The 27,090-nt window shown below is 44.4% G+C and overlaps 1 protein-coding gene across 1 annotated transcript; it reads right to left on the bottom strand.

The window, feature by feature from the left end:
* Positions 1-4,677: 4,677 nt before the first annotated feature.
* LOC109884896 (sodium-dependent neutral amino acid transporter B(0)AT1-like) lies at positions 4,678-24,434 on the bottom strand. Its single transcript, XM_031795015.1, has 12 exons — positions 24,071-24,434; positions 22,183-22,323; positions 20,296-20,433; positions 18,587-18,768; positions 18,245-18,355; positions 18,051-18,163; positions 17,753-17,881; positions 16,420-16,576; positions 16,127-16,328; positions 15,716-15,875; positions 12,334-12,496; positions 4,678-5,339 (listed from the first exon to the last, which is right to left on the bottom strand). Exons 1-12 carry the CDS (start codon positions 24,270-24,272, stop codon positions 5,127-5,129), a joined length of 1,911 nt encoding a protein of 636 aa, XP_031650875.1. The 5' UTR covers positions 24,273-24,434; the 3' UTR covers positions 4,678-5,126.
* Positions 24,435-27,090: the final 2,656 nt, after the last annotated feature.

The raw sequence follows: 27,090 nt of genomic DNA, 5'->3' as shown, positions 1-27,090 counted from the left end.
ATGAGGAAGCTCATGTCCATCCTCAGACTCAAGTGCCACGCCCTCTTCCTGGACTTTAAAGTGAGTCGGGCTCTGCTATAGGCTATGACCACCTGTCAATCAACTGTCTGTCCACTCTCTCCACGGCCTACATGAAATGTGTGACCACAAACAGCCACAGTAAACAAAGGAGAGCGACTTTAGCCTCTCTGTCTGAAAGAAACCCAGATAGACACACCAGCAGATTGATGGTTAACTAGCTAACCACTAACATAGTTTATAGATACTGTAATAAACCTTAGCAGCTTTAATATAGTAATGGTCATTTCTCTGTGGTTAATGTTTTCCTGGGTTTTATGAATGAATTTTTTGGGGGAGATTACATTTTATCTGTAACGGAATCAATAATTTATTTTCTTGTTCACCTTTATTCCAAGAGTGGACACATTCCATTTCATTCAGTAACCTCCTTTACTTCTAATCAGCAATACTTTCTGTGGTTTTGGGGCATTAGGTTCCATGCCTGTGCCCAGAGTTTGCCCTTTGGTCAGAATGTGGACTGAAACCACGCCTACTTTCTCAATCTGATCTGGGACATGTCAGAGTACATCAACCAGCTAGTCAAACTCTGAAACAAAGGCAAGCCTGAGCTTTTTATTACATAATATAGGACTCTCCATACTTCTGTCGTTTTAGCTTCCATCTCTATCCACTCATTGTCACTGTAGTCTTCATTAGCTAAATGTGCTGATAATGAAAGTATCTTTGTCCCTGGTGCCTCTTGCCCAGGTCTGTCTTTAGGCTGTGAAAAGGCTCTCCATCGTGATTTCAAACTCATCTACAGAGCTCCGTTTGCGTTGCGTTCCAATATTTCAGCTGCACAAATACGTCTCCTTTGAGTAGAACCTAACAGGTGTTCCCTCCAGTATGAGACAGTAGAAATAATGTACTGGTTGAATTCACTTCTCAATTCATTTTACACATACAGTGGCAATGCAGAAGGATTCATCCCCCTTGGCGGTGTTTCTATTTTGATGCATCCGCAACCTATTTTTATTTTTATTTTTATTTCACCTTTATTTAACCAGGTAGGCTAGTTGAGAACACCTTTATTTAACCAGGTAGGCTAGTTGAGAACACCTTTATTTAACCAGGTAGGCTAGTTGAGAACACCTTTATTTAACCAGGTAGGCTAGTTGAGAACACCTTTATTTAACCAGGTAGGCTAGTTGAGAACACCTTTATTTAACCAGGTAGGCTAGTTGAGAACACCTTTATTTTACCAGGTAGGCTAGTTGAGAACACCTTTATTTAACCAGGTAGGCTAGTTGAGAACACCTTTATTTAACCAGGTAGGCTAGTTGAGAACAAGTTCTCATTTGCAACTGCGACCTGGCCAAGATAAAGCATAGCAGTGTGAGCATACAACAAAGAGTTACACATGGAGTAAACAATTAACAAGTCAATAACACAGTAGAAAACAAAGGGGGGGTCTATATACAATGTGTGCAAAAGGCATGAGGAGGTAGGCAAATAATTAAAATTTTGCAGATTAACACTATAATTCAAATCGATTTTCATTTGGATTCCATGTAATGGACATACAAAAAATAATTGGTGAAGTGAAATGGAAAAAAATAACTTTAAATTTAAAACAATTAAAAAAGGAAATGTGATATGTATTCACCCCCTTTACATATGTATTCACCCCCTTTACATATGTATTCACCCCCTTTACACATGTATTCACCCCCTTTACATATGTATTCACCCCCTTTACATATGTATTCACTCCCTTTACATATGTATTCACCCCCTTTACATATGTATTCACCCCCTTTACATATGTATTCACCCCCTTTACATATGTATTCACCCCTTTACATATGTATTCACCCCCTTTACATATGTATTCACCCCCTTTACATATGTATTCACCCCCTTTACATATGTATGCACCCCCTTTACATATGTATTCACCCCCTTTGCATATGTATTCACACCCTTTGCATATGTATTCACCCCCTTTGCATATGTATTCACCCCCTTTGCACATGTATTCACCCCCTTACATATGTATTCACTCCCTTTGCATATGTATTCACCCCCTTTACATATGTATTCACCCCTTTACATATGTATTCACCCCCTTTACATAGGTATTCACCCCCTTTACATATGTATTCACCCCCTTTGCATATGTATTCACCCCCTTGGCATATGTATTCACCCCCTTTACATATGTATTCACCCCCTTTACATATGTATCCACCCCCTTTACATATGTATTTCACCCCCTTTACATATGTATTCACCCCCTTTACATATGTATTCACCCCCTTTACATATGTATTCACCCCCTTTGCATATGTATTCACCCCCTTTACATATGTATTCACCCCCTTTACATATGTATTCACCCCTTTACATATGTTATTCACCCCCTTTACATACGTATTCACCCCCCTTTGCATATGTATTCACCCCCTTTACATATGTATTCACCCCCTTTACATATGTATTCACCCCCTTTACATATGTATTCACCCCCTTTACATATGTATTCACCCCCTTTACATACGTATTCACCCCCTTTGCATATGTATTCACCCCCTTTGCATATGTATTCACCCCCTTTTCATATGTATTCACCCCCTTTACATATGTATTCACCCCTTTACATATGTATTCACCGCCTTTACATATGTATTCACCCCTTACATATGTATTCACCCCCTTTACATATGTATTCACCCCCTTACATATGTATTATCACCCCCTTTACATAGTATTCACCCCCTTTAGCATATGTATTCACCCCCTTTACATATGTATTCACCCCCTTTACATATGTATTCACCCCCTTTACATATGTATTCACCCCCTTTACATATGTATTCACCCCCTTTACATATGTATTCACCCCCTTTACATATGTATTCACCCCCTTTACATATGTATTCACCCCCTTTACATATGTATTCACCCCCTTTGCATATGTATTCACCCCCTTTGCATATGTATTCACCCCCTTTACATATGTATTCACCCCCTTTACATATGTATCCACCCCCTTTACATATGTATTCACCCCCTTTACATATGTATTCACCCCCTTTACATATGTATTCACCCCCTTTACATATGTATTCACCCCCTTTGCATATGTATTCACCCCCTTTACATATGTATTCACCCCCTTTACATATGTAATCCCCCCTTTACATATGTATTCACCCCCTTTACATATGTATTCACCACCTTTACATATGTATTCACCCCCTTTACATATGTATTCACCCCCTTTACATATGTATTCACCCCCTTTACATATGTATTCAGTCTACAACACCACCAAGCAAGCGGCACCATGAAGACCAAGGAACTCTCCAAACAGGTCAGGGACAAAGTTGTGGTGAAGTACAGATCAGGGTTGGGTTATAAAAAAGTATCTGAAACTTTGAACATCCCACTGAGCACCAATAAATCCATTATTAAAAAATGGAAAGAATATGGCACCACAACAAACCTGCCAAGAGAGGGCCGCGCACCAAAACTCACGGACCAGGCAAGGAGGGCATTAATCAGAGAGGCAACAAAGAGACCAAAGATAACCCTGAAGGAGCTGCAAAGCTCCACAGCGGAGATTGGAGTATCTATCCGTAGGACCACTTTAAGCCGTACACTCCACAGAGCTGGGCTTTACGGAGGAGTGGCCAGACAAAAAACATTGCTTAAAGAAAAAAGTAAGCAAACACATTTGGTGTTCGCCAAAAGGCATGTGGGAGACTCCCCAGACATATGGAAGAAGGTACTCTGGTCAGATGTAGTTTTTTGGAAAATGCTTTGTCTGTCACAAACCCAACACCTCTCATCACCCAAATAACACCATCCCCACAGTGAAGCATGGTGGTGGCAGCATCATGCTATGGGGACGTTCTTCATCGGCAGGAACTGGGGAAATGGTCTGAATTGAAGGAATGATGGATGGCTCTAAATACAGGGAAATTATTGAGGGAAAACTGTTTCAGTCTTCCAGAGATTTGAGACTGGGACGGAGGTTCACCTTCCAGCAGAACAATGACCCTAAGCATACTGCTAAAGCAACACTCGAGTGGTTTAAGGGGAAACATTTAAATGTCTTGGAAAGGCCTAGTCAAAGCCCAGACCTCAATCCAACTGAGAATCTGTGGTATGACTTAAAGATTACGGTACACCAGCAGAACCCAACCAACTTGAAGGAGCTGGATCAGTTTTGCATTGAAGGATGGGCAAAAGTCCCTGTGGCTAGATGTGCCAAGTTTATAGAGACATACCCCAAGAGACTTGCAAAAGATGTCTCTACAAAGTATTGACTTTGGGGGGGACAGTTATGTACGCTTTCAGTTTCTTTGTCTTATTTCTTATTTGCTTCACAATAAAAAAAAGTATTTAGCATCTTAAAAATGGTGTAAATCAATTGATACAAACCACCAAAATATCAATTTTAATTCCAGGTTGTAAAGGCAACAAAATAAGAAAAATGCCAAGGGGGGGTGAAAACTTTCACTAGCCACTGTATGTTTACATTGCCAAAGCAAGTAAAATGCAGAGCATTCGGAAAGTATTCAGACCCCTTGACCTTTTCCACATTTTGTTAAGTTACAGCTGTCAGAGTCTATCTAAAAGATAGCGAAGGAGTCAGGCGCAGGACACAGATAAGAGTAACAATCACTGATTTACTCAATCCAAAACGTAACAAAATCCCGTTCCAAACAAGGACAAAACAGGACTCAAAATACAACACACCGGAATACACGAAAGGCAATCACGCACAAAACAGAAAGGGGAACCAGAGGGTCAAATAAGGAACATAATCATGAGATGGGAACCAGGTGTGTAAACAGACAGAACAGAGATGGGAACCAGGTGTGTAAACAGACAGAACAAAAGGAAAAATTAAACATGGATCGATGGCGGCTAGAAAGCCGGTGACGTAGACCGCCGAACACCGCCCGAACAAGGAGAGGGAACAACTGCGGTGGAAGTCGTGACAGTTACCCCACCCCCCACCCCATTGACACCGGCCTCGGGGACGAATCCCCCGAGCTGACAAGGTAAAAACAACTTTTCATTGAAATCCAGAACTGAAGGTGAACCTGTTACTTTTAGTCCATCTGTGTTTCTATCATCTGTATTTTAGCAGAGACAGAGTTGATGGTGTCTTCTCTGAAGCCGTTGTCTTTCTGGCAGCAGCGGTTGTAGGTGAATTTGAATATGGCGACTCCAGGGACAGCCAGACTGGGAATGCCAGCCAAAATAAATATGATGAAGTAGATCCAGTCGGGATACTGACGGTCTGCCAGAGTAGGGAACTCCTCCTAGAACCAGGGAGATGAAGGAAATCAGGGAACAACAAAATAACTTATTTTATTAAATTAACTTGGTTTATCCTCAATGGTGTTTTCATTTGTTGATAATTGATTCATCTTGGATAATCCAGAACCAAAGTTTTGCGTAATTAGTTTAGATTCTGGATTAAGTTCCGGGTCCATACTGTGTTAAGAGAACCGAAACGAACTCTTCAATATGGGCCATTCTACTGCCATTGTTTGTCTATGGAAATCGCATGGCGGTGAGCTTGATTTTATATAACAATTGTGGCTGAAATAGCCGAATCCACTAATTTGATTGGGTGTCCACATAAGGCTATATATCCTGTATAATGTATCAAACTGTTGACAACTTTAGATACATTTCCAATCTAGATACTACTACCCTATAGACCCTGGTCTAAAGTAGTGCACTACTACCCTATAGACCCTGGTCTAAAGTAGTGCACTACTACCCTATAGACCCTGGTCTAAAGTAGTGCACTACTACCCTATAGACCCTGGTCTAAAGTAGTGCACTACTACCCTATAGACCCTGGTCTAAAGTAGTGCACTACTACCCTATAGACCCTGGTCTAAAGTAGTGCACTACTACCCTATAGACCCTGGTCTAAAGTAGTGCACTACTACCCTATAGACCCTGGTCTAAAGTAGTGCACTACTACCCTATAGACCCTGGTCTAAAGTAGTGCACTACTACCCTATAGACCCTGGTCTAAAGTAGTGCACTACTACCCTATAGACCCTGGTCTAAAGTAGTGCCCTACTACCCTATAGACCCTGGTCTAAAGTAGTGCCCTACCCTATAGACCCTGGTCTAAAGTAGTGCACTACTACCCTATAGACCCTGGTCTAAAGTAGTGCACTACTACCCTATAGACCCTGGTCTAAAGTAGTGCCCTACCCTATAGACCCTGGTCTAAAGTAGTGCACTACTACCCTATAGACCCTGGTCTAAAGTAGTGCACTACTACCCTATAGACCCTGGTCTAAAGTAGTGCCCTACCCTATAGACCCTGGTCTAAAGTAGTGCACTACTACCCTATAGACCCTGGTTTACAGTAGTTCACTACTACCCTATAGACCCTGGTCTAAAGTAGTGCACTACCCTATAGACCCTGGTCTAAAGTAGAGCACTACTACCCTATAGACCCTGGTCTAAAGTAGTGCACTACTACCCTATAGACCCTGGTCTAAAGTAGTGCACTACTACCCTATAGACCCTGGTCTAAAGTAGTGCACTACTACCCAATAGACCCTGGTCTACAGTAGTGCACTACTACCCTATAGACCCTGGTCTACAGTAGTGCACTACTACCCTATAGACCCTGGTCTAAAGTAGTGCACTACTACCCTATAGACCCTGGTCTAAAGTAGTGCACTACTACCCTATAGACCCTGGTCTAAAGTAGTTCCCTACCCTATAGACCCTGGTCTAAAGTAGTGCCCTACCCTATAGACCCTGGTCTAAAGTAGTGCACTACTACCCTATAGACCCTGGTCTACAGTAGTTCACTACTACCCTATAGACCCTGGTCTACAGTAGTGCACTACTACCCTATAGACCCTGGTCTAAAGTAGTGCACTACTACCCTATAGACCCTGGTCTAAAGTAGTGCACTACTACCCTATAGACCCTGGTCTAAAGTAGTGCACTACTACCCTATAGACCCTGGTCTACAGTAGTACCCTACTACCCTATAGACCCTGGTCTAAAGTAGTGCCCTACCCTATAGACCCTGGTCTAAAGTAGTGCACTACTACCCTATAGACCCTGGTCTAAAGTAGTGCACTACTACCCTATAGACCCTGGTCTAAAGTAGTGCCCTACCCCATAGACCCTGGTCTAAAGTAGTGCACTACTACCCTATAGACCCTGGTCTAAAGTAGTGCACTACTACCCTATAGACCCTGGTCTAAAGTAGTGCCCTACCCTATAGACCCTGGTCTAAAGTAGTGCACTACTACCCTATAGACCCTGGTTTACAGTAGTTCACTACTGCCCTATAGACCCTGGTCTAAAGTAGTGCCCTACCCTATAGACCCTGGTCTAAAGTAGTGCACTACTACCCTATAGAACCTGGTCTAAAGTAGTGCACTACTACCCTATAGACCCTGGTCTACAGTAGTGCACTACTACCCTATAGACCCTGGTCTAAAGTAGTGCCCTACCCTATAGACCCTGGTCTAAAGTAGTGCCCTACCCTATAGACCCTGGTCTAAAGTAGTGCACTACTACCCTATAGACCCTGGTCTAAAGTAGTGCACTACTACCCTATAGACCCTGGTCTAAAGTAGTGCACTACTACCCTATAGACCCTGGTCTAAAGTAGTGCACTACTACCCTATAGACCCTGGTCTAAAGTAGTGCACTACTACCCTATAGACCCTGGTCTAAAGTAGTGCACTACTACCCTATAGACCCTGGTCTAAAGTAGTGCACTACTACCCTATAGACCCTGGTCTAAAGTAGTGCACTACTACCCTATAGACCCTGGTCTAAAGTAGTGCACTACTACCCTATAGACCCTGGTCTAAAGTAGTGCCCTACTACCCTATAGACCCTGGTCTAAAGTAGTGCCTACCCTATAGACCCTGGTCTAAGTAGTGCACTACTACCCTATAGACCCTGGTCTAAAGTAGTGCACTACTACCCTATAGACCCTGGTCTAAAGTAGTGCCCTACCCTATAGACCCTGGTCTAAAGTAGTGCACTACTACCCTATAGACCCTGGTCTAAAGTAGTGCACTACTACCCTATAGACCCTGGTCTAAAGTAGTGCCCTACCCTATAGACCCTGGTCTAAAGTAGTGCACTACTACCCTATAGACCCTGGTTTACAGTAGTTCACTACTACCCTATAGACCCTGGTCTAAAGTAGTGCCCTACCCTATAGACCCTGGTCTAAAGTAGAGCACTACTACCCTATAGACCCTGGTCTAAAGTAGTGCACTACTACCCTATAGACCCTGGTCTAAAGTAGTGCACTACTACCCTATAGACCCTGGTCTAAAGTAGTGCACTACTACCCTATAGACCCTGGTCTACAGTAGTGCACTACTACCCTATAGACCCTGGTCTACAGTAGTGCACTACTACCCTATAGACCCTGGTCTAAAGTAGTGCACTACTACCCTATAGACCCTGGTCTAAAGTAGTGCACTACTACCCTATAGACCCTGGTCTAAAGTAGTTCCCTACCCTATAGACCCTGGTCTAAAGTAGTGCCCTACCCTATAGACCCTGGTCTAAAGTAGTGCACTACTACCCTATAGACCCTGGTCTACAGTAGTTCACTACTACCCTATAGACCCTGGTCTACAGTAGTGCACTACTACCCTATAGACCCTGGTCTAAAGTAGTCCACTACTACCCTATAGACCCTGGTCTAAAGTAGTGCACTACTACCCTATAGACCCTGGTCTAAAGTAGTGCACTACTACCCTATAGACCCTGGTCTACAGTAGTGCCCTACTACCCTATAGACCCTGGTCTAAAGTAGTGCCCTACCCTATAGACCCTGGTCTAAAGTAGTGCACTACTACCCTATAGACCCTGGTCTAAAGTAGTGCACTACTACCCTATAGACCCTGGTCTAAAGTAGTGCACTACTACCCTATAGACCCTGGTCTAAAGTAGTGCCCTACCCTATAGACCCTGGTCTAAAGTAGTGCACTACTACCCTATAGACCCTGGTCTAAAGTAGTGCACTACTACCCTATAGACCCTGGTCTAAAGTAGTGCCCTACCCTATAGACCCTGGTCTAAAGTAGTGCACTACTACCCTATAGACCCTGGTTTACAGTAGTTCACTACTACCCTATAGACCCTGGTCTAAAGTAGTGCCCTACCCTATAGACCCTGGTCTAAAGTAGAGCACTACTACCCTATAGACCCTGGTCTAAAGTAGTGCACTACTACCCTATAGACCCTGGTCTAAAGTAGTGCACTACTACCCTATAGACCCTGGTCTAAAGTAGTGCACTACTACCCTATAGACCCTGGTCTACAGTAGTGCACTACTACCCTATAGACCCTGGTCTACAGTAGTGCACTACTACCCTATAGACCCTGGTCTAAAGTAGTGCACTACTACCCTATAGACCCTGGTCTAAAGTAGTGCACTATTACCCTATAGACCCTGGTCTAAAGTAGTTCCCTACCCTATAGACCCTGGTCTAAAGTAGTGCCCTACCCTATAGACCCTGGTCTAAAGTAGTGCACTACTACCCTATAGACCCTGGTCTACAGTAGTTCACTACTACCCTATAGACCCTGGTCTACAGTAGTGCACTACTACCCTATAGACCCTGGTCTAAAGTAGTGCACTACTACCCTATAGACCCTGGTCTAAAGTAGTGCACTACTACCCTATAGACCCTGGTCTAAAGTAGTGCACTACTACCCTATAGACCCTGGTCTACAGTAGTACCCTACTACCCTATAGACCCTGGTCTAAAGTAGTGCCCTACCCTATAGACCCTGGTCTAAAGTAGTGCACTACTACCCTATAGACCCTGGTCTAAAGTAGTGCACTACTACCCTATAGACCCTGGTCTAAAGTAGTGCCCTACCCCATAGACCCTGGTCTAAAGTAGTGCACTACTACCCTATAGACCCTGGTCTAAAGTAGTGCACTACTACCCTATAGACCCTGGTCTAAAGTAGTGCCCTACCCTATAGACCCTGGTCTAAAGTAGTGCACTACTACCCTATAGACCCTGGTTTACAGTAGTTCACTACTGCCCTATAGACCCTGGTCTAAAGTAGTGCCCTACCCTATAGACCCTGGTCTAAAGTAGTGCACTACTACCCTATAGAACCTGGTCTAAAGTAGTGCACTACTACCCTATAGACCCTGGTCTACAGTAGTGCACTACTACCCTATAGACCCTGGTCTAAAGTAGTGCCCTACCCTATAGACCCTGGTCTAAAGTAGTGCCCTACCCTATAGACCCTGGTCTAAAGTAGTGCACTACTACCCTATAGACCCTGGTCTAAAGTAGTGCACTACTACCCTATAGACCCTGGTCTAAAGTAGTGCACTACTACCCTATAGACCCTGGTCTAAAGTAGTGCACTACTACCCTATAGACCCTGGTCTAAAGTAGTGCACTACTACCCTATAGACCCTGGTCTAAAGTAGTGCACTACTACCCTATAGACCCTGGTCTAAAGTAGTGCACTACTACCCTATAGACCCTGGTCTAAAGTAGTGCACTACTACCCTATAGACCCTGGTCTAAAGTAGTGCACTACTACCCTATAGACCCTGGTCTAAAGTAGTGCCCTACTACCCTATAGACCCTGGTCTAAAGTAGTGCCCTACCCTATAGACCCTGGTCTAAAGTAGTGCACTACTACCCTATAGACCCTGGTCTAAAGTAGTGCACTACTACCCTATAGACCCTGGTCTAAAGTAGTGCCCTACCCTATAGACCCTGGTCTAAAGTAGTGCACTACTACCCTATAGACCCTGGTCTAAAGTAGTGCACTACTACCCTATAGACCCTGGTCTAAAGTAGTGCCCTACCCTATAGACCCTGGTCTAAAGTAGTGCACTACTACCCTATAGACCCTGGTTTACAGTAGTTCACTACTACCCTATAGACCCTGGTCTAAAGTAGTGCCCTACCCTATAGACCCTGGTCTAAAGTAGAGCACTACTACCCTATAGACCCTGGTCTAAAGTAGTGCACTACTACCCTATAGACCCTGGTCTAAAGTAGTGCACTACTACCCTATAGACCCTGGTCTAAAGTAGTGCACTACTACCCTATAGACCCTGGTCTACAGTAGTGCACTACTACCCTATAGACCCTGGTCTACAGTAGTGCACTACTACCCTATAGACCCTGGTCTAAAGTAGTGCACTACTACCCTATAGACCCTGGTCTAAAGTAGTGCACTACTACCCCTATAGACCCTGGTCTAAAGTAGTTCCCTACCCTATAGACCCTGGTCTAAAGTAGTGCCCTACCCTATAGACCCTGGTCTAAAGTAGTGCACTACTACCCTATAGACCCTGGTCTACAGTAGTTCACTACTACCCTATAGACCCTGGTCTACAGTAGTGCACTACTACCCTATAGACCCTGGTCTAAAGTAGTGCACTACTACCCTATAGACCCTGGTCTAAAGTAGTGCACTACTACCCTATAGACCCTGGTCTAAAGTAGTGCACTACTACCCTATAGACCCTGGTCTACAGTAGTGCCCTACTACCCTATAGACCCTGGTCTAAAGTAGTGCCCTACCCTATAGACCCTGGTCTAAAGTAGTGCACTACTACCCTATAGACCCTGGTCTAAAGTAGTGCACTACTACCCTATAGACCCTGGTCTAAAGTAGTGCCCTACCCCATAGACCCTGGTCTAAAGTAGTGCACTACTACCCTATAGACCCTGGTCTAAAGTAGTGCACTACTACCCTATAGACCCTGGTCTAAAGTAGTGCCCTACCCTATAGACCCTGGTCTAAAGTAGTGCACTACTACCCTATAGACCCTGGTTTACAGTAGTTCACTACTGCCCTATAGACCCTGGTCTAAAGTAGTGCCCTACCCTATAGACCCTGGTCTAAAGTAGTGCACTACTACCCTATAGAACCTGGTCTAAAGTAGTGCACTACTACCCTATAGACCCTGGTCTACAGTAGTGCACTACTACCCTATAGACCCTGGTCTAAAGTAGTGCCCTACCCTATAGACCCTGGTCTAAAGTAGTGCCCTACCCTATAGACCCTGGTCTAAAGTAGTGCACTACTACCCTATAGACCCTGGTCTAAAGTAGTGCACTATTACCCTATAGACCCTGGTCTAAAGTAATGCACTACTACCCTATAGATCCTGGTCTAAAGTAGTGCCCTACTACCCTATAATCCCTGGTCTAAAGTAGTGCACTACACAGTGAATATGCTGCCATTTGGGACGCAGAGGATATCAACAACATTCATGATCTATTTCCTGTCAACAAGGCTTACCGCGTCCTGGTCCCATACGAGGTAGGTCAGCTCTCCGCTGACCTGGGTGACGAAGTAGAAGATGAAAATCACCAGCATGATGACTGGACTGACGAACCTCCAGGTCACCTGCCAGAACAGGTTGGGCTTGTGTCCAATCATGAACTCTATGTCTGCGTTAAACCTGTCGGAGTAGGAGAGTGAATTAACTGGGATTTCGATGTTCCAATGGCTGGTTATCAGAGTGAAAGTTCCCCATGATATCCAATGAAGAGGAATATGCACTCTGTGATACATGTTCCCAAGTTTGATGTAACCCAACAGGTCTAATGAAGACCTAAGGTGTACTCAGGCGCGCATCTTTCACTGGGGACATGCCACCCCCCCCCCGCCACATCCTGAAATTGCATTTTTGTTCCCCACAGTTTTATAATTGGAACGTGATACAAAACGAGGCTTTTAGGACCATGTGGACGCCTCTGAGCGGTCGGGAAGTTCGGAGTGTTTATCCGATTGGTTAAACATAAATAATCATATTTATGCCCCCCCCTACTTCTAAAGACAAAGTTACACCCCTGGGGTACTTATATAGTCTAGTATGGAACACCTGCCTGGTATAGAACACGTGTCTGGTATGGAACACGTGTCTGGTATGGAACACGTGTCTGGTATGGAACACGTGTCTGGTATGGAACGCGTGTCTGGTATGGAACGCGTGTCTGGTATGGAACACGTGTCTGGTATGGAACACGTGTCTGGTATGGAACACGTGTCTGGTATGGAACACGTGTCTGGTATGGAACGCGTGTCTGGTATGGAACGCGTGTCTGGTATGGAACACGTGTCTGGTATGGAACGCGTGTCTGGTATGGAACGCGTGTCTGGTATGGAACGCGTGTCTGGTATGGAACACGTGTCTGGTATGGAACACGTGTCTGGTATGGAACACGTGTCTGGTATGGAACGCGTGTCTGGTATGGAACGCGTGTCTGGTATGGAACACGTGTCTGGTATGGAACACGTGTCTGGTATGGAACACGTGTCTCGTATGGACACATAGAGTATGGACACGTAGAGAAATGCTTATTGAAATTCTCAATTATAGTGGATTTATCAGTGGTGACAGTGTTTCCTAGCCTCAGAGCAGTGGGCAGCTGGGAGGAGGTGCTCTTATTTTACAGATATACAGTGTCCCAGAATTTTTTTGAGTTTGTACTACAGGATGCAAATTTCTGTTTGAAAAAGCTAGCCTTAGCTTTCCTAACTGCCTGTGTATATTTGTTCCTAACTTCCCTGAAAAGTTGCATATCACAGGGGCTGTTCGATGCTAATGCAGAACGCCACAGGATGTTTTTGTGCTGGTCAAGGGCAGACAGGTCTGGGGTGAACCAAGTGCTATATCTATTCCTAGTTCTACAGTTTTTGAATGGGGCATGCTTATTCAAGGTGGCGAGCACTTTTAAAGAATAACCAGGCATCCTCTACTGACGGGATGAGGTCAATATCCTTCCAGGATACCCCGGCCAGGTCGATTAGAAAGGCCTGCTCGCTGAAGTGTTTCAGGGAGCGTTTGACAGTGATGAGTGGTGGTCATTTGGTCGCAGACCCATTACGGATGCAGACAATGAGGCAGTGATCGCTGAGGTCTTGATTGAAAACAGCAGAGGTGTATTTGGGGGGCGAGTTAGTTAGGATGACATCTATGAATGAGGGTCCCCGTGTTTACAGTTTTGGAGTTACGGATTTGATCATTTGTGTGAGATTGAGGCCATCAAGCTTGGATTGTAGGATGGCCGGGGTGTTAAGCACGTCCCAGTTTAGGTCACCTAGTAGCACGAGCTCAGAAGATAGATGGGGTGCAATCAATTCACATATGGTATCGAGGGCACAGCTGGGGGCAGAGGGAGGTCTATAGCAAGAGGCAACAGTGGGAGACATGTTTCTGAAATTTTGTTTCTCAAATTGTTTGGGTACAGACTTCAAAAGTAATACAGAACTCTGCAGGCTATCTTTGCAGTAGATTGCAACACCGCCCCCTTTGGCAGTTCAATCTTGGAAAATGTTATAGTTAGCGATGGAGATTTCAGGGTTTTTGGTGGTTTTCCTAAGCCAGGTTTCAGACACGGCTAACACATCCGGGTTGGCAGAGTGTGCTAAAGCAGTGAATAAAACAAACTTAGGGAGGAGGCTTCTAATGTTAACATGCATGAAACCAAGGCTATTGCGGTTACAGAAGTCAACTAATGAGAGAGCCTGGGGAATAGGAGTGGAACTGGGGGCTACAGGACCTGGATTCACCTCTACATCACCAGAGGAACAGAGGAGAAGTAGGATAAGGGTACGGCTAAAGACAATACGAAGTGGCCGTCTAGCACGTTCAGAACAGAGAGTAAAAGGAGCAGGTTTCTGGGCACGATAGCATAGATTCAAGGCATAGTGTACAGACAAAGGTAAGGTAGGATGTGAGTACATTGGAGGTAAACCTAGGCATTGAGTAATGAAGAGAGAGATATAGTCTCTAGAGTCTTTTAAACCAGGTGATGTCATCGCATGTGTAGGAGGTGGAACAACATGGTTGGTTAAGGCATATTGAGCAGGGCTAGAGGCTCTACAGTGAAATAAGACAGTAAAATAAACCCACTACAATAAGACATTAGTGGGTCCAGTGAGTGGTTGGGCTAACTGGGGACAAGGCGATTCAGACAGTTAGCAGGCCGATGCTGACACGCTAACAGTTAGTAGGCCGGGGCTAAACAAGCTAGCAGTTAGCAGACCAGGGCTAGAAAGTTAGCCTTTGGGGGACGTCGCGATGGGGGTAAGTCTGTTTTTGCCTCTTCGTGCGGTGACGTCGATAGACCAGTCGTGGAGTTAGTAGGGTTCCAAGTAGCTCTAGGTAGCTAGCAGGCCTAGCAGGTTAGCAGAATGGACCTTCAGCGGGCGTTGCGCCTGAGGGGCCTGTTGGAATCCTCGGGCAGATTATGTCGGTATTCCAGTCGTAGAGGATCGGTGGGGTTCCGTGCCCCGTACCGGCAGTAGAAGGGGTCCGGATATTGTAGCCCAGGAGTGAGCTGGGAGATGGGTCTAGCATGGGCTAGCCCCAGGCTAGTTGGTGCTAGCTCCGGGACGAAAACGTTAGCCAGGAGTAGTCAACCCGGGTTGCGGTTAGCTAGCTATGATGATCCAGATGAAAAGGTTCAGAGTTTGTGGTAGGAATTTGGGGATATGGAGAGTAAAATAAGTCCGGTATGCTCTATAGCAAAAATATTAAGAATAACCCTTGAATGAGTAGGTGTGTCCAAATGTTTGACATCTACTGTACATCTCCACATAGCTTTGACAATTAGGTATTTTCTATTCTATTCAGTTCTATTTTATTTCGTGGTGTTTCAGTATCTGGACTCACCTGTCTATCCCATAGATGTAAACAACAGACACCATTTCACAGAAGGCGATGACTAGGAGAGGGATGGAGCCGGCAAAGCTGTCGAACAGAGCCAGCCAGTAGTTACCAGACCGCTGGGTGAATATGAGAGCGACCGTGAAGCAAACAATACAAGTGATGCCTGAAAGAAGACGAAACAAAGACAGTTGTTAAACGTCAACAACCAAGGTTCTTTCATTGGTGCTCAACCTCATTGGATGTTCAGAGGGATACTCCCTTAAAGGTGCGTGCGCAGAGAGGTTAAAGGTCAACAACAAGTTTGTGATCTCAATACCTGAACAACTGGGATGTTGGAGACAATGCCTTGGTTTGAAGACATTTTGATTTATTGCTGTTTAGAAGAAGAAACATCAGCTTCTGTGTGTCACTAACCTGTTAAGACTTCTTTGGGCCACTTGGGGAAGATGTTGAGATCCTGAAGGGGCACCACGACCCCCTCTATGTTCCCAAACATGGTGGACAGTCCCAGACAGAAGAGCATGATGAAGAACAGGATGGACCAGAGAGGAGAGACAGGCATCTTGGTGATGGCTTCTGTGAACACGATGAAGGCCAGACCAGTTCCTTCCACACCCTAAAGGGAACACAGTACAGGCATAAGAAAGTTCTGGTGTCCCTTAGAGTAAATTACGTGTCTTGGATTGGACATCGTGTAATTTCACTACCTGACTGAGAAACTGCTGTAGATCACAGGTCTTCAGGTTTAATCCTTGGATGATGTCTGGCGATGTGCTGTTGAAATGTTGAAGAACTTCCTCATAGTTGTTCACAGTGAAGAAGTGCTCAGGGAGATCAAATGCATTCACAAGGGCCATGATGTTACTAGGAAGAGAACACATTCAGCAGGGCCATGATGTCACAAGGAAGAGAACACATTCAGCAGGGTCATGATGTCACAAGGAAGAGAACACATTCAGCAGGGCCATGATGTCACAAGGAAGAGAACACATTCAGCAGGGTCATGATGTCACAAGGAAGAGAACACATTCAGCAGGGCCATGATGTCACAAGGAAGAGAACACATTCAGCAGGGCCATGATGTCACAAGGAAGAGAACACATTCAGCAGGGCCATGATGTCACAAGGAAGAGAACACATTCAGCAGGGCCATGATGTCACAAGGAGGAGAACACATTCAGCAGGGCCATGATGTCACAAGGAAGAGAACACATTCAGCAGGGCCATGATGTCACAAGGAAGAGAACACATTCAGCAGGGCCATGATGTCACAAGGAAGAGAACACATTCAGCAGGGCCATGATGTCACAAGGAAGAGAACACATTCAGCAGGGTCATGATGTCACAAGGAAGAGAACACATTCAGCAGGGCCATGATGTCACAAGGTAGAGAACACATTCAGCAGGGCCATGATGTCACAAGGTAGAGAACACATTCAGCAGGGCCATGATGTCACAAGGTAGAGAACACATTCAGCAGGGCCATGATGTCATAAGGAAGAGAACACATTCAGCAGGGCCATGATGTCACAAGGAAGAGAACACATTCAGCAGGGCCATGATGTCACAAGGAAGAGAACACATTCAGCAGGGCCATGATGTCACTAGGAAGAGAACACATTCAGCAGGGCCATGATGTCACAAGGAAGAGAACACATTCAGCAGGGCCATGATGTCACAAGGAAGAGAACACATTCAGCAGGGCCATGATGTCACTAGGAAGAGAACACATTCAGCAGAGCCATGATGTCACTAGGAAGAGAACACATTCAGCAGGGCCATGATGTCACAAGGAAGAGAACACATTCAGCAGGGCCATGATGTCACTAGGAAGAGAACACATTCAGCAGAGCCATGATGTCACTAGGAAGAGAACATATAGAAGTAAATACCAAACTCATTAGATTATCTTCCTGTAATCCCTATTTATTAAATCCAATTTTGACATATGCTTGACAGTGTTGTCAACAAATATTACTTCAATCTACATTGAATTTGATTGAAAATATGGATTCAACCAAGAAGGAACTAGGAATTTACCCATCCGAGCAGTCGTCAAACTTCTCCGTGGCCCTGAAGCCTATGATGGAGTAGATGACGGTAGCAGAGTAGACGGAGGTGGCTCCGTTGATGATGGAGATGATGACAGCATCCTGTTCACAGTTGTTGCTGGAGAAACAGACAATGGAAGAAAATGACTGAAATTATTTGAAGAGATTAAAAGACAAGATCCTTGGGAATAATGTCTATGAGCATCTGTGATTTACTCTCTGCACGGATGAGGATTCAGTCGCAATAAACGTGTTTTTTTAAAACGTTTTAATAAGGAGTTGCTTACTGTACAGAGTTGTAGCTGGAGAATGAGATGAGACCTCCGAAGGCCAAGGAGAAAGAGTAGAACACCTGTGCCCCTGCATCCAGCCAGGTAGACGGGTTCATCAACTCATTCACCTGGAGAAATAGAAAACAGTTAGAAATCAGCCTTTGTGTTGATTTTAGAAGACAACGTTAGCACACACAGTTAATGCTTACGTCTGGTGTGAAGAGGAACTTGACTCCATCCAGAGAACCTTTGAGAGTCAGTCCTCTGATCAGGAAGATGGTGAGCACCAAGTAGGGCAGAGTGGATGTTATGTACACAGCCTGACGAGAAGGAGAGAGAGATTCTAAAACTGTTACACAAACTGAATCCAGAACCACTTATGAAATGAGACAGAGAGAGAAAGAGACAGAGAGAAAGAGACAGAGAGAGAGAGAGATACAGAGAAACATCAGCAATAAGACAACTGGCAACCATTCCCAAGGCAAGCCATTATTTTTTACTGAAATTTGACTTCCCTCATAAACAGGGAGAGAGTGAATCTGAGCTGGTACCTTGCCAGTAGTCTCAATCCCCCTGATACAGCAGACATAGAGTAAGGTCCAGGCAGACACCAGGGCTAGCACCATCCACCACTGAAGGCCTCCAGATAAATCTATGGCCGTAGAGGTGTTCAGTGTCTCTCTGTACCAGAAGTAATCCACTGAGGAGCTCCGTGCGCATTCTGACACCAGACCTGCAGGGGGTCGATATTCAAACTGTTTCTGTCTGGATCTAAGAATGATAACAGCTAAGATGAAAATGAGATAGAAGTTGGGTCGGTCTGAATTCTCAATTTTTGTCTAGCTAGCGATCTTACTGCCAATGTATTCAGCATGATACAGAATGAAAAAGCATGATTCAGCATGATTCAGCATGATACAGAATGAAAAAGCATGATTCAGCATGATTCAGCATGATACAGAATGAAAAAGCATGATTCAGCATGATTCAGCATGATACAGAATGAAAAAGCATGATTCAGCATGATTCAGCATGATTCAGCAGGATTCAGCAGGATTCAGCAGGATTCAGCATGATTCAGCATGATTCAGCATGATACAGAATGAAAAAGCATGATTCAGCATGATTCAGCATGATTCAGCAGGATTCAGCAGGATTCAGCATGATACAGAATGAAAAAGCATGATTCAGCATGATTCAGCATGATTCAGCATGATTCAGCAGGATTCAGCAGGATTCAGCATGATTCAGCAGGATTCAGCAGGATTCAGCATGATTCAGCAGGATTCAGCATGATTCAGCATGATTCAGCAGGATTCAGCAGGATTCAGCAGGATTCAGCAGGATTCAGCAGGATTCAGCATGATTCAGCATGATTCAGCATGATTCAGCAGGATTCAGCAGGATTCAGCATAGACGAGACGTGTCAAAAACACCTCAAAACAACATGGTATTAATAACAGCTACCTACGATTCCCCCTCAAGGCAGCTTCTTGTCATTGTTGCTAGCTTAGTTATACGTAGCTATATGTATCATATATATATATATATATATATATATATATTCATTTGCTAGTTGCTAGCTATCTGACCATCTTAAATAATAACACACAGACATCTTCCCTGTGTGTGCATCGTTTTCGTGACGACGTCAGTTAACCCGTGAGCTGATCCTGCTTGCTATCATGCTGTTATTAGGCTAGCTAGCTAAGTTTAGAGATATTTTTTGGGGTCCAGGTTTTGATGATACTGTAGTGAATTCACGGGGGGGGGGGGGGGTTCGCCCTGACCGGGACTCTGTCAAGCCAACACCTGAAAAACCTTTACGCCAAGACGTCTGAACATCATAACCGAGGTAGCTGGGTAACCGAGGTAGCTAGGTAACCGAGGTAGCTAGGTAACCGAGGTAGCTGGGTAACCGAGGTAGCTGGGTAACCGAGGTAGATGGGTAACCGAGGTAGCTGGGTAACCGAGGTAGATGGGTAACCGAGGTAGCTGGGTAACCGAGGTAGATGGGTAACCGAGGTAGCTGGGTAACCGAGGTAGCTGAGTAACCGAGGTAGATGGGTAACCGAGGTAGCTGGCTAACCGAGGTAGATGGGTAACTGAGGTAGATGGGTAACCGAGGTAGCTAGGTAACCGAGGTAGCTGGGTAACCGAGGTAGCTGGGTAACAGAGGTAGCTAGGTAACTGAGGTAGCTACGTATTGAGTTAAGGTCGCTACCAATACCAACTGTTACTCACGAAGTAAATTCTGTACCTGTCTTGTTTGCATTGAGGGGACACTGACTCCAAGGCAAGGGGTCCTGGAAGGAGTTGAAGAGGTACCACATGATCCAGGCCATGATGGTGTTGTAGTACATCCCAACCAGGAATGATACCAACATGGAGGCAATACCTGTTTCAGAACAAATGTTATTCACATTCCCTGTACATTCCAGTGAATTATAAGCATATTAAAGTGTATTCAAGTATGCTATGTCAAAGTATATACAGTATACAGAGTATCAGTCAAAAGTTTGGTCACACATACTCATTCATGGGTTTTTCTTTATTAAAACAAAAAACTGTTTTCTACATTGTAGAATAAAAGTGAATACATCAAACCTTTGGAATAACACATATGGAATCATGTAGTAACCAAAAAAGTGTAAAACAAATCGAAATATATTTGAGATTTTTCAAAGTAGCCACCCTTTGCCTTGATGACAGCTTTGCACACTCTTGGCATTCTCTCAACCAGCTTCATGAGGAATGCTTTTCCAAAACTATGGAAAGTGTTCCCACATATGCAGAACACTTGTTGGCTGCTTTTCCTTCACTCTGCGGTTCATCCGAAACCATCTCAATTGGGTTGAGGTCAGGTGATTGTGGAGGCCAGATAATCTGATGCAGCACTCCATCACTCTCCTTCTTGATCAAACAACTCTTAAGGAGCCTGGAGGTGTGTTTTGGGTCATTGTTAAAAAATGAATGATAGTTCCACTATGCGCAAACCAGATGGGATGGCATATCGCTGCAGAATGCTTTGGTAGCCATGCTGGTTAAGTGCGCCTTGAGTTCTAAATAAATCACAGACAGTGTCACCAGCAAAGCACCTCCACACCATCACACCTCCTCCTCCATGCTTCACAGTGGGAACCACACATGCGGAGATCATCCTTTCACCTATACTGCGTCTCACAAAGACACGGCGGTTCGAACCAAAACTCTCAAATTTGGACTCATCAGACCAAAGGACAGATTTCCACCGGTCTAATGTCCATTGTCTTGTTTCTTGGCCCAAGCAAGTCTCTTCTTGTTATTGGTGCCCTTTAATAGTGGTTTCTTTGCAGCAATTATGGCGATCCTCAAGAAAGCCAGTTTCATCATAGGACTTCATGGTTTTTGTGACTGCACTTGAAGAAACTTTCAAATTTCTTGGAACTTTTCGGATAGACTGACCTTCATGTCCTAAAGTAATGATGGACTGTCATTTCTCTTTGCTTATTTGAGCTGTTCTTGCCATAATATGGACTTGGTCTTTTACCATATAGGGCTATCTTCTGTATACCACACCTACCTTTCCACCACACAACTGATTGGCTCAAAGCATTAAGGAAAGAAATTCTACAAATGAAATTCTACAACTTTGCACAGCTGTTAATTGAAATGCGTTCCAGGTGACTACCTCATTCAGCTGGTTGAAAGAATGCCAAGAGTGTGCAAAGTTGTCATCAAGGCAAAGGGTGGCTACTTTGAAAAATCTCAAATATATTTCGATTTGTTTTACACATTTTTGGTTACTACATGGCTTTGAAGATTCTCAAATAAACTTTGATTTGATTTGAAATGTAAAATATATGTTGATGTGTTTATCACTTTTTTGGTTACTACATGATTCCATATGTGTTATTTCATAGTTTGGATAGCTTCACTATTATTCTACAATATAGAAAATAGTACAAATAGAGCACAACTCTTGAATGAGTAGCTGTTTCCAAACTATTGACTGGTACTGTATGTTTAAGTATGCTATACATAATATTGCAAAACATAAAAACTTATAGCTACTTATAACCATATTCCTGAAGCCACAAGGGTTTTGTCAGACATGATCACAGGAATTCCACACAGATACCGTAATCAGGAATGGACTGTCACCCACCAATGCCAGTGAGGTAAGGGTTGACAGAGCCCCACACCCCGACACTGCCGCTCCTGAGGCGCTGTCCGATGGCAAACTCCAGGTGCAGCAGTGGAATCCCCTCCAGAACCAGCAGGATCAGGAATGGAATCATAAACGCTCCTGGGAACACAGGATCAGGAATGGAATCATAAAACGCTCCTGGGAACACAGGATCAGGAATGGAATCATAAACACTCCTGGGAACACAGGATCAGGAATGGAATCATAAACGCTCCTGGGAACACAGGATCAGGAATGGGATCATAAACGCTCCTGGGAACACAGGATCAGGAATGGAATCATAAAACGCTCCTGGGAACACAAGATCAGGAATGGGATCATAAAACGCTCCTGGGAACACAGGATCAGGAATGGGATCATAAAACGCTCCTGGGAACACAGGATCAGGAATGGGATCATAAAACGCTCCTGGGAACACAGGATCAGGAATGGGATCATAAATGCTCCTGGGAACACAGGATCAGGAACGGGATCATAAATGCTCCTGGGAACACAGGATCAGGAACGGGATCATAAAACGCTCCTGGGAACACAGGATCAGGAATGGAATCATAAAACGCTCCTGGGAACACAGGATCAGGAATGGAATCATAAAACGCTCCTGGGAACACAGGATCAGGAATGGAATCATAAAACGCTCCTGGGAACACAGGATCAGGAATGGAATCATAAAACGCTCCTGGGAACACAGGATCAGGAATGGAATCATAAACGCTCCTGGGAACACAGGATCAGGAATGGGATCATAAACGCTCCTGGGAACACAGGATCAGGAATGGAATCATAAAACGCTCCTGGGAACACAAGATCAGGAATGGGATCATAAAACGCTCCTGGGAACACAGGATCAGGAATGGGATCATAAAACGCTCCTGGGAACACAGGATCAGGAATGGGATCATAAAACGCTCCTGGGAACACAGGATCAGGAATGGGATCATAAATGCTCCTGGGAACACAGGATCAGGAACGGGATCATAAATGCTCCTGGGAACACAGGATCAGGAACGGGATCATAAAACGCTCCTGGGAACACAGGATCAGGAATGGAATCATAAAACGCTCCTGGGAACACAGGATCAGGAATGGAATCATAAAACGCTCCTGGGAACACAGGATCAGGAATGGAATCATAAAACGCTCCTGGGAACACAGGATCAGGAATGGGATCATAAAACGCTCCTGGGAACACAGGATCAGGAATGGGATCATAAAACGCTCCTGGGAACACAGGATCAGGAACGGGATCATAAAACGCTCCTGGGAACACAGGATTGGAATTGGAATCTCTTGTTGGTTGTTTTGATCAGTTGACAAATCAACAATAGTCTACTGAACACATTTCCAATATTGCAACAGTAGCAGGTGTATTATTGTGTTATAAAAGTTGAAGATTTTCAGATAATACAATTTTAAATGAACTCTCCAGTGAAAAATCCCTCTTTTTAAAAGTTCTCATATATCTTATTTAACTAGGCAGGTCAGTTAAGAACAAATTATTATTTTCAATGACAGCCTAGGAACAGTGGGGTTAACTGCCTGTTCAGGGGCAGAACGACAGATTTGTACCTTGTCAGCTCAGGGGTTTGAACTTGCAACCTTCTGGTTACAACTCTAACACTCTAACCACTAGGCTACCCTGCTGCCCCAGTTACTTTAAAGTGTTATTACCCAAATAATGTTGTTGACTCGTCCTACGTTTGACATTTTAGTTATTTAGTAGATGCTCTCATCCAGAGCAACTAGGTTTAAGTGCCTTGCTCAATGTAATGTTTTGCAATCTCACTTCATTAATTTACAAAAAATGTTGCATACAATCAAACCCACTCCCCTCTTTCTCCCCTACCTCCTCCATGGCTCTGACACAGGTAAGGGAACCTCCACACGTTCCCCAGCCCCACACAGAAGCCCACACAGGTCAGCATGTACTGGGTCTTGTTGTCCCATTTGGGCCTGTCCCCAGCCTCCTCTTTCTCCATCCTCTCCAGCTCCTTATGAGACGGGATACGGTCATCCAGACCTGGGTTGGGCAGCTTGGGGAATCTCATGGCAACCGGCTGGATAGTGAAGTCTTCCTTACCAAATGAAGGTACAGTTCTCACACAGGTCTCACTCTCTAGTTCTCCGTCTCTCTCTCTAGTTCTCCGTCTCTCTCTCTAGTTCTCCGTCTCTCTCTCTAGTTCTCCGTCTCTCTCTCTAGTTCTCCGTCTCTCTCTCTAGTTCTCCGTCTCTCTCTCTAGTTCTCCGTCTCTCTCTCTAGTTCTCCGTCTCTCTCTCTAGTTCTCCGTCTCTCTCTCTAGTTCTCCGTCTCTCTCTCTAGTTCTCTTTCTCTTTCAGCTGCTGGCTTTTTTGTTCACCCAGAAAGGGTCTCAGGATGGTTGTAGACAACAAAAGGAACTGAATGGCCTCTCTACTGTCAGCTGGTTGACTGCCGAGTGTATCTAGCCTCTCTACTATCAGCTGGTTGACTGCCGAGCGTATCTAGCCTCTCTACTGTCAGCTGGTTGACTGCCGAGTGTATCTAGCCTCTCTACTGTCAGCTGGTTGACTGCCGAGTGTATCTAGCCTCTCTACTGTCAGCTGGTTGACTGCCGAGTGTATCTAGCCTGTCTACTGTCAGCTGGTTGACTGCCGAGTGTATCTAGCCTCTCTAGTGTCAGCTGGTTGACTGCCGAGTGTATCTAGCCTCTCTACTATCAGCTGGTTGACTGCCGAGCGTATCTAGCCTCTCTACTGTCAGCTGGTTGACTGCCGAGTGTATCTAGCCTGTCTACTGTCAGCTGGTTGACTGCCGAGTGTATCTAGCCTCTCTACTGTCAGCTGGTTGACTGCCGAGTGTATCTAGCCTCTCTACTATCAGCTGGTTGACTGCCGAGCGTATCTAGCCTCTCTACTGTCAGCTGGTTGACTGCCGAGTGTATCTAGCCTCTTCACTGTCAGCTGGTTGACTGTTGCGTGTGTCCTACCTACCTTGTGTGGCCTTTACCCTCTAAATGTCTTATTTCAAGGGGACTGTCACAGCAATTCTGCTGAACTTTGGTTTCACAGTGGCTTCAGTTATCTGAGGATTGATCTGAGCCAGTGAGATATTATACACATCGTCAGCAGGTTGTGTCGGCTAAAAGATCAACCATCTTTATAATGGTTAAAACATCAAGGGAAGAGCAGTCACGTAGTTGGCATTGTTTTCCAGATGGAAGGGAGGGTCCACATCCAAAATGGCAGCCTATTCCTTGTTAGAATGCTCTAGAAAAATAGAACGCTCTAGAACATTAGAAGGCTCTAGAACAATAGAACGCTCTAGAACATTAGAACGCTCTAGAACATTAGAACTCTCTAGAACATTAGAACTCTCTAGAACAATAGAACGCTCTAGAACAATAGAACACTCTAGAACAATAGACCGCAGAAAGGAATGTGGTCTAGCTCACCCGCGACGGAAAGGTCACTGATGCTGTGTTCTCATTTACCAACGTGTTGACACATCCTTCCCATCAACAGTACATAGTAAAGATACAGTACGGAGTGGACTAATTAAGCCTGTTCTATTTACACGATCTGTACAGTCTACTTCTAGTTTAAAGGTCCCGGACAGTCATTTTGATTCCCATGTAAAAAAGCCTTTTGAGTAACTGAAATATGACCTGTAATACATTTTTTTTAAAGTACATTTTCTCTCAGGACTAACTACCAGGAAGTTTGAAAAGACAGGCTGAGTGGGCAGGGAGCTTCACGAGCTCGTCTTTGACTGACAGCACTTTGAAACACCTACGTCAAGAAACTTGGTTGCAGTTAGCAGCGTTGCAGTTAGCAGCGTTGCAGTGTTGCAGTTAGCAGCGTTGCAGTTAGCAGCGGTGCAGCGTTGCATTTAGCAGCGTTGCAGTTAGCAGCGTTGCAGTTAGCATCGTTGCAGCGTTGCAGCTAGCAGCGGTGCAGTTAGCAGCGGTGCAGCGTTGCGATTAGCAGCGTTACAGCGTTGCAGCGTTGCAGTTAGCAGCGTTGCAGCGTTGCAGCGCTGCAGTAAAACCATCTCAAGATAATTTGGTGAAACACCAATCAACTCAAACAACATTGAAATTTCATCAATGATGTCCATTGTTTTAAATATATATATATATATATATATATATATATCCCGACTGGCATGTCTCTTGTGATGCAGTTCACAGCAACACTGACAGATGTGTTGACATGACAACTGTGTTTTGAACAATCCCCCCCCTCATGCGGGTTGAAGACCTAGCTAGCCAGTAAGTAGCTAACATCCAGACAGATGAAAGGGGAAAGATATCTAAGTATCATAGATAAATAGTGTAAATGTTTTGTTATCTATTGCTGACACCCGACAGTAAAATGTTGGCACCAGTAGAGTAGATATCTAGCAATATAAACCACACCCCTCTGCAAACACACCTTCTCTGATGTTGGTTACAAGATGTTCTTATTTAAATTAGGTAAGACAATATAAACCACACCCCTCTGCAAACACACCTTCTCTGATGTTGGTTACAAGATGTTCTTATTTAAAATGAGGTAAGACAATATAAACCACACCCCTCTGCAAACACACCTTCTCTGATGTTGGTTACAAGATGTTCTTATTTAAAATGAGGTAAGACAATATAAACCACACCCCTCTGCAAACACACCTTCTCTGATGTTGGTTACAAGATGTTCTTATTTAAAATGAGGTAAGACAATATAAACCACACCCCTCTGCAAACACACCTTCTCTGATGTTGGTTACAAGATGTTCTTATTTAAAATTAGGTAAGACAATATAAACCACACCCCTCTACAAACACACCTTATCTGATGTTGGTTACAAGATGTTCTTATTTAAAATGAGGTAAGACAATATAAACC

Source organism: Oncorhynchus kisutch, linkage group LG17, assembly GCF_002021735.2.
Source record: "Oncorhynchus kisutch isolate 150728-3 linkage group LG17, Okis_V2, whole genome shotgun sequence".
Taxonomy (NCBI): Eukaryota; Metazoa; Chordata; class Actinopteri; order Salmoniformes; family Salmonidae; genus Oncorhynchus; species Oncorhynchus kisutch.
Note: the sequence above shows the minus strand (reverse complement) of the source record. Positions and strands in the feature narration are given on the sequence as shown.

Coding starts and splice junctions, on each gene's coding strand:
- LOC109884896 (XM_031795015.1), bottom strand. CDS start 24,272: ATGAGATTCCCCAAGCTGCCCAACCCAGGTCTGGATGACCGTATCCCG. Junction 17,882..18,050: donor TCCAGCTACAACTCTGTACA/GTAAGCAACTCC, acceptor CTGTTTCTCCAG/CAACAACTGTGAACAGGATG. Junction 15,876..16,126: donor GCCCAAAGAAGTCTTAACAG/GTTAGTGACACA, acceptor GTCTTCTTTCAG/GCATCACTTGTATTGTTTGC.